The sequence below is a fragment of the Phytophthora infestans genome, genomic scaffold (genome assembly GCF_000142945.1).
Source record: "Phytophthora infestans T30-4 supercont1.15 genomic scaffold, whole genome shotgun sequence".
Classification (NCBI taxonomy): domain Eukaryota; phylum Oomycota; class Peronosporomycetes; order Peronosporales; family Peronosporaceae; genus Phytophthora; species Phytophthora infestans.
Genome location: NW_003303744.1, coordinates 1,857,159 through 1,866,051, shown reverse-complemented (window position 1 = coordinate 1,866,051; position 8,893 = coordinate 1,857,159). Strand labels below are relative to the sequence as shown.

Sequence of the window (8,893 nt, the reverse complement as noted above, 5' to 3'; positions counted from 1 at the left end):
TTGGCATCACGTTTTATATAACCTTGACTGACAAAGGGGAATACGCAAATTACTGGGGGTCACAGCTGGAAGACGCCATATTTGGTGGTTCTTCGACCTTCTAGACAGTATGATGAGTCTCCACCGATTCAAGTTGATTCGACATGCCTCTGTTTTCGCGCAGACCCGGGTGATGCAGTGCAGCGCGATTCTGCTGCACGAATCCGACTATTGCTGAATTTACTGAAGTGTACTGGTGGTCGAAACATTATACCTGGGCGTGAACTCGCTCTAGACGAAGCAAGCATTGCGTGTCGGTCACGCCACGGACGGCATCTAATCGTCTTCAACCCACAAATACCAGGTGACAAGTACCACTTTCGCATGTATGTGGTCTGACGTGCAACTACTCGGGTAGCTTTAAACTATCGACCATACTGCACCAACAGCGATATTTCTAATAGGTTAGCGCATGTTGTGAACGGAGATGAGATCCAGGCGCTTCGAGTAGAGCTCGATGCAGTTTAACAAGTACGAAGACACGCTCTTGAAGTGGTGAGACCTTACTTCTCTTCTTAGCGAGTTATCAAAAAGGATAATTACTTCACAAGCGTTCAGCTGCTGCTCGATCTTCGGTTGAAAGGCTTGTATGGACGAGGCACCGCTTGTGGTGGGAGCAACCACTTCCCGAAGCACATTGTGCTGCAGAAGAAAGAATCGACCCGTGGTGATAATCAGCAGGCTGTCGCAATTGAACATCAAATGCTGGCTGCGTCTTGGTGTGATGGAAACATCGTGACGATTGTGACAAATGCTGGCGCATCCTCAACTGCCGTTGTTACACGGCGCGTTGGCAGTGAGCTACAAGAATTTTCTGCTCCTAAGTGCATCCTACAGTACAGCCGGCACATGCAGGGAGGCGACCGGTTAAATCAATTTTGAGCCACATTTCCGTTGGCTGATGGGCACTCGTATAAGCGCTGGCACAAGAAGCTGGCACTTGTGCTTGTAGACATGGCACGTGCCAACGCGTATTTGACGCGGTGGTTGGCGGTTGATACGACTAGAGACCATGACCCCATCGAACGTTCCTAACTGAGCTGGTATCTGAGCTTATATCTGGAAAGTGACGAGAAGTTCCTAGTGATGGCTCAATGGCTTTTGGAAGCAGTGTTGTGAATGGTACCTCACAGCGAGACACAACTACCCCAACAGTGAACCCCGGCATCGCCATGGCAAGCCCGAGGAGCCCGCAAAAGATGTGTGAATCGGTGGCTTCAAAGCAAACATTTGCAGGAGAGGGAAGAAAACAACGGTAATGCATCGTATGCCGATAAGAGCTCAGGTTCCCCACGGAGGTGACCGACTATCGCCTAACGCATTGTGTTTGTCTTTGCCGGGTGGTACAATCTTACATGGAAACGATTTGGACATGCCCGCAGAGGACGTGGTCATGCTGGGACAAGTACCATCGGTACTACTTGCCCCAAGGCTTATTCTCAGCTAACGGCAATATTCGAAGATCATCTAGTCTCGCCAAACTGTAAAAGCAGCACCAGCAAAGCGGTCGTGCAGCCTCTGCTGAAACAGGTCGTAGCGCACCAGGTTATAACCCGGTGGCCAGAACGATAGTGATGTAAGCCAATCTTCTTGCTCACGTGCATACCCATATTCCAATTTTTTACTTAAAGGTGCATTTTTCTTGTTTTAAGTATACATCTTCGGTGAAGAACTTTTTCGAGCACGCGAACGTCACGAGGACGGCTAGCACCACGACAGCGACCTACATGATCGCACCATCAGGACGGAGAAAACCACGAGCACAGGAGGTACCACGACGGCGTATACCACGAGCACAGTCAGCACCACGGCGGCAAATACAGGAGCACAGTCACCACGACGGGGAACACCACGAAAACAGCCAGCGTCAGCATGATGTCGGGCACAACTTGGCCAGCCAGCTCCACCAAGGAGTGGGAATTCTACGATGGTAGCAACAGCGAGCCACATCACGAAGGACACTAGGCCCAACAGACCAGTCCGCTCCACCCGCCGACGCACCGCAGGTGAACAGCCAACACTAACAGCCCCACCAGCCCCACGGGAACAGCTGGACCACCAGAACGTCGGACACCCTAATACCAGCAAGAAGACGAGAACCGCGAGGAAGACCAGCACCAGCCGCGCCACCCCGATGTAGAACGCCACAAGGGCACCAGTTAGCTCTCAGTTTGGCGGTACACATATATGGGCACCAGAGCTGCTTTCCAGCTAGCCCACCCGCTCAAGATCTCCTAACGCTCCCAATTCAAACACAACATGCTTCGGCAGGACACGCGATGGCGGGGGCAATACGGCGATGTAGAAATAATCAGCCGAGCTCTTCTCATATCGCTGAGCTGCTCCAATACCACAACCTTCCCTGTCTCTTCGAACAGAAAATTGTTTAGTAAATGATCGAGGCTTCTTGAAACGGTGAACACGTAGAAATGGGAGTGTCCAAACGTCGCCATGTAACACTTGCACTTTGTGAAGTAGTATCAAACGTGAAGCGTGAGAACGTAAGCACTCCGATGCTCTACGTACAATTTCCACCCGCTTTTCAATGTCCAAGCACTGCCTCGCCAACGTCTGAAGAGCGAACTGGGCGGCAACGTTTCCAACTCCTGCACCAACGTCTAGAAATATGTCGCCACTATTCACAGGCCCAGCAGCGCGAATAATTCTTGATACAGTTGCAGGTAGCAGTTCCTCAGCATTCTTCTCTGGCTTTCCAGCCTGTTGCCGTACATCAGCCGCGGAGACATCGCTGGAGATGTCACGGACCGCGCGTTCTGCTTCAGTTGGAACGAGTAGGCGAATTCGGGCTGCATTAGAATGAGGCCGATGTGTGGATAAGAAGCACGGCGGAAAACGCGCCGGTTGCTTGCCGTACGTGCGTTTCAGCGTGCGAAGACGCATCTCAAGCGGCTTCGGTGCGCGCCTGCCTGGCATTTTACGTGATATATCATCCCAAACAACACGTGAGCCTAGGATCTCGAACTCAAGAGCAAGCATCACAAGTCGTTTGTCTTCATTATCCGAGAAAGTTGTCCGCATGATTGATATAATCAAAGAATGATGTGGCTATGTGACTCAGGTATTGTATGGAGAGCACGGGTGGTGATGCTGATCAGTGCACCGCTCATGCTCGGTTCGGGCCGTTGGACCGGTTCAGTAGTGAGCCGTCCTGTGATTGGTCCATATAGTACAACACCTACATGGTTGGTAGCGACAGTTGGTTGGAGCAGGTAGTGCACAAAGGACAGGAAAGACAAGTAGAAGAACGATAACATCAATCTTATTCACTTCGGTTTTTACCAGCAAACCAACAGATTAACAGCCGCAACAAGAACTCTACCAAGCACGCCCCATCACCTTCATTCTACCATGACGTCCAAGCGAGCCAAAGTCCTCCTGGGTAGTGGAAACTACTTCCACTGGGAGTTTAATATGCGCATGACGTTGGCGCGCAAGGGGTTGCTGGTGCACGTCCAAGTCGTCAAGAAGGAAGCGGAGGTGACTGAAGCGTGGCTCATCAACGACGCTAAGCACTGGTATCATCGCCAAGAGTCGAGCTGCACACAGACGAAGATACGTCTGCGAATGACTGCTAATGCACGCTGACACTCTGCGTGAGTTCTACTACCGTACACTCTGCACACCGCGTCGAATGACACGCGTCTCATGAGTCAGATGAGAACGTCGACATGTCAAGCATTGACGCTTCGACGAGCTTGTTGTTGGTCTCCAGGCACTAGGAGATCCGGTCGACGACTCAAGACAGCTAGTTGTACTGCTGAGCAGCCTTCCGACGGAGTATGAGCTGATTGCGTCTATTATGGAGAACGCTAAGGATATCACGCTCATTGAGGTCAAGGAGAAGTTGTTGAAGGAGCACGAACGGTTGCAAAAGAAGGGGACGACGGAGAAAGCGTTTCCTGTGAGCGGTAGCGGTGGACGGTTCAAGGGCGGCCGAAGTAACGGTCGAAAGGGGAACAATCCAAGGAAGAGCGGTGGTAGCTTCAAGGGCAAGTGTTTCAAGTGTAATCGAGTTGGTCACATGAAGCGGGACTGTCCGGGAGGGAGCAACGGTGCTGAGGATGACGCGGTATTTGCTGTGGGCGAAGAACGGTTCGCTGGATGGCTAATCGATAGCGGTGCGACCTCACACATGACACCGTACCGTGAAGATCTGTTCGACTATGAGGGAATGGTCTCGGACATCGAGGTAGCAATTGCAGATGGGAAGAAGTTGCAGGTCGCAGGCAGAGGAACGGTCAAGTTGACCGGTATGGATAGCAAGCGCATCAAGATGGTGGAAGTTCTGTACATTCCAGGACTTGACAGACGGTTGCTGTCGGTTGGGAAGCTTGCGGAGCGCGGTTTAAGTGTGGAGTTTCAGCGTTCCTCGTGTGTCATCTGGGGCAAGAACAGTGCTGTGGCACTGGGCAAGAAGGTTGGCAAGGCGTACGTGCTTGACTGTGAGCAAGAAGAAGCACGGTTCGTGGAATACGCCGGGGTTGACAACCAGTGGGAGCTTTGGCACGCTCGTATGGGGCATCCCAGCGAGAACGGTATGGCCAAGACTCAGTCTGCCACGAACGGTATGCCAGTCGTGAACCGTGGCATTAAGACTTTATGCGGTGGATGCATGAAGGGGAAGCACACTGTGACACCGTTCCCGGCACGGTCAACGAGCAAGACCTCACGTGTGCTGGAGTTAGTCCACACGGATGTAATGGGGCCTACGCGAACGGTCTCCAAAGGTGGAGCACGGTATGTGCTGACATTTGTGGATGATTTCTCACGGTTCGTGGTGGTGTACTTCATGAAGAACAAAAGCGAAGTCACCACTAAGCTGGCCGAGTTCAAAGCGTTCTATGAGAATCAATGGGGGGAACGGATCAAGTGTCTTCGCTCTGACAACGGAACGGAGTATGGGAGCAAGAAGGTCACGCAGCTATGTGCTCGAAACGGTATCATGCATCAGCGTACTGTGCCATACAGCTCTCAGCAGAACGGTGTGGCTGAACGGATGAACCGTACGATCATGGAAAAGGCACGAAGCATGCTGCACTACAAGGGTATGTCGACGACATGGTGGGCAGAGGCTGTGAGTACCGCAGCGTACCTGATTAACCGTTCGGTGAACACGGAGCGATCAAACATGACGCCGTAGGAGGTGGGCTATAAGGAGAAGCCACGAATGGAACACTTGCGTGTGTTCGGGTCTCATGGGTACTCTCACATCGACAACGCAAAGAGAGCAAAGCTTGATCCGAAGAGTTTCAAGTGTGTGTTCCTCGGATACGCAGAGAACACAAAGGGGTACCGTGTCTATGACTTGGAAGCGTCCAAGGTCACGGTGGCACGGTCAGTCAAGCTTGACGAACGTGAAGTTCACGGTATATACGATACACCGTGCTCGGGACAAGGAACGGTCATTCACGTGACCAAGGACACTGATGTAGCAGTGACCCCAAATCCGGTTGAGGGTCCAGTAGTGGATGAACCTATGGAAGATGTCGAAGAACCCGTTCAGGATATCGAGATGGACAACGTGGAACCGGATCAGAATATCAGTGTACAACAATCACTGCCACTTGAAGGTGAGACCTCCACTGGGCTGGAACTGGCAGAGTACCATGACCCGCAACCGTTCCACGAGGATCGCTTAGTATTCCGTCCGGAAGTAGAACGCTCAAGGCGTTCTCGAGAGCCAGTGTTTCTTTTGGAGGACGGTATGGAGCTTGATGAGGAACGGAAGTCGGAAGGAAGTGACGGTCCACCAGCACCTAAGCGTCCAAGAATAGACGAAGGTGGCCTACTTGCAGAAGCAGTGTTGGCGTATGCGGCAAGGATCAACGGTGTACCTGACACACCGAACTCGTACGCTGAAGCAGTTGCAAGCAATGAAGCAGCGGAGTGGCGGAAGGCGATGGAGGCGGAACTTCTATCGCACAAGAAGAACGGTACTTGGACACTTGCACCGCGAAAAACGGTCCGTCCCATTGGTTGTCGCTGGGTGTTTGCCAAGAAGCGCGATGAGAACGGTCGAGTGATTCGTTACAAGGCACGGTTGGTGGCTAAGGGGTTTAAGCAGAAGTACGGAGTTGACTTTTTCGAGACGTACTCCCCTCTGGCGAACATGAACTCAATCCGTGTAGTCTTGGCTGTGTGTGTTGCGGACGCATACGAGATGGAACAGTTGGATGCAGACACAGCGTTGCTGAACAGTGAGCTGAAGGTTCGTGTCTACATGGAGGTACCGTTCGGCATCAAGAACGCCCAAGATCACGTATGTTTGCTAAACAAGGCAATCTATGGGCTGAAGCAGGCTGCGAGCGCCTGGAACAAAACTATTCACAGAGTCTTCATGAAGAACGGTTTCAAGAGTTGCGGTGCAGATCAGTGTGTGTACGTGAAGCATTCCAAGAGCGGTTACATCTATATTTGTCTCTATGTGGACGACATGATCATCGCTGCCAAGACCCGCGATGAGATCTGTGAAGTCAAAGAGGCCCTCAAGAACGCTTTCAAGATGAAAGAGCTTGGCGACGCGAAGTTTATCTTGGGGATGGAGATTGACCACGACAAGAGCGCTGGAACACTGATGATCAAGCAGACGCGATACATCGACGACGTAACGGAACGGTTTGGGCAGCAAAACGCTAAGGGTACCGACAACCCTTGTGCGTCCAATCTCAAGTTGTCGAAGGAGCAGTCACCAGGAACGAAGACGGAGTGTACGGAGATGCAGGCAAGACCGTACCGCTCCCTAATCGGATGTCTGATGTTCATTACGACGTGTACTAGGCCGGATATTGCCTACGTGGTGACGCAGCTGTCGCGATTCCTCGAGAACCCTGGTCTACCGCACTGGCGAGCTGCGATTCGTGTGCTTCGGTACTTGAAGACGACACGCACACTTGGGATCGTGTACAACAGAGGATCGGGCGAGGTCACGGTTGAGGCTTTCACGGACGCTGACGGGGGGAGCAATATCGATGATAGGCGTTCCGTGTCAGGTGTGATGGTGATGATCGGGAACGGCCCAGTGGTTTTCAAGTCGAAGTTTCAGAGAACGGTAGCGCTGAGTTCTGCAGAAGCTGAGTACATGGCGTTGAGCCTGTGCACCCAAGAAGTACTTTGGACGCGCGCGATGTTGAAGGACATGGGAAAGGACTAGGAAGAAGCTACGCAGATCTGGGAAGACAACCAAGGGGCGATAGCACTGGCCCTGAACGCTGGCTATCATGCCAGAACTAAGCATGTCGACATCAAGCACCACTTCACGAGGGAAAGTGTAGCGAACGGAACGGTCAAGATCGACTACGTGGACACTAAGCACCAACTCGCGGACATGCTCACAAAGGGGCTTGGCACCAAGCCGCTCAAGTATCTGCGGAACGCTAGCGGTATCAAGGAGAAGGTGGACACCGTGCAGTAAGCGGTGAGTGGGATTGAGCAGTGCACCGCTCATGCTCGGTTCGGGCCGTTGGACCGGTTCAGTAGTGAACCGTCCTGTGATTGGTCCATATAGTACAACACCTACATGGTTGGTAGCGACAGTTGGTTGGAGCAGGTAGTGCACAAAGGACAGGAAAGACAAGTGGAAGAACGATTACATCAATGTTATTCACTTCGGTTTTTACTAGCAAACCAACAGGTGAATACCACCCGTGTGCTGGAGCTGGCTTCGACATCTGGTAGTTTTTTGGACGAGAAGCCTGTTTATTACAAGTGTATCCAGCGATTTCACTTGCGTTTCAAAAGATGAACCGTAAATTCGCATCAATTGGGGAAGAAACTGGTGAGGTTCCTGGGTTTTATTTCAGTAGCTGCACAAATTTTCCCTCAACCACGCAGAACGGCAAATATGACTGGATGTCACAAAACACGGTTTTACAATGTTTAATGGAAGCATTTTTGCCTCCTTTAAGGGCGGCAAAATGCTTCCTTTTGAAATAGCCACTTTTCAATCGATCCTGAAATTGAAGCTAAATCTCAAATTAATATATTTCTATTGCGAGAGAGGCTCTGTCAAAGCCGTATTAATAGTGTCAATACAGTAGCTGGAATATATATTTATCCGCCACTGGCAGAGCAGACAACGGTAGTACCGTATTTGTGTTGGCACATATTAATACGGATGTACTTCGCATACTCTGTCCTGTAAGTCCTAGGCACTTTAATGCATGTCCTGTGCCTGCTTTGCAGCCGCAGTATCTGCCCACTGTTTACCCATAATTCGCGGTAAAGCATAGCAGATAACCTGGTAGTTCACGCAGTAGACTGCAGCGTAATGGTCTCGCGGACAAGTAGTAAGTCAGAGAAACTTGACTTGTTTGTCAGGAAAGCAAAAGCAAGAATGCATTCATCGTTAAACCTTTCTACTCCGCGCAGTCTCTCATACGCAACGTGCCATGCACGCGGAGGAAAACCCGTTGGACATGCATCGCACCATCAACAGCTAAAAACCCCCGTTGAACTCACGCGTCCCTGCTTACTGGCACGTGGTTCTTCTTGTCTCCTATATGCCTGGTCTCAGCTTGAATGACCGTGCTGCATTGCAGATGAGCAGCTTCCTGTTACTCCCACCTCATTGATGCTGAGCCTCATCCTGTTCAACGTTTTCAACGTTTAGCTTCTGGCGGAGACCCTGGAATCTTTGTGGTCCCAACGCCTTCGTGAAGATGTCTGCGATGTTCTCTTCGCTCGAGATATACTGCACCGCGATTTTCTCTTTCTCCACGAACTCGGCGATTTTCCGACTTGTCTTGGCAAATCTCTTCATACGCTGGTAATTCCCAGGCTCTGTTACTACAGTGAGCGTGCTTTGATTATCCATGTAGAGCGTAGAGCACGGCAG

At 51.3% G+C, this 8,893-nt stretch overlaps 1 protein-coding gene across 1 annotated transcript; it reads right to left on the bottom strand.

The window, feature by feature from the left end:
- Window positions 1-2,216: 2,216 nt before the first annotated feature.
- PITG_09684 (uncharacterized protein) lies at window positions 2,217-2,852 on the bottom strand (the record flags this gene model as incomplete). The annotated part of the gene is made up of 1 exon (XM_002903248.1): window positions 2,217-2,852. The coding sequence occupies one exon, from the start codon at window positions 2,850-2,852 to the stop codon at window positions 2,679-2,681; it is 174 nt and encodes a 57-aa protein (XP_002903294.1).
- Between the last annotated feature and the right edge of the window lie 6,041 nt (window positions 2,853-8,893).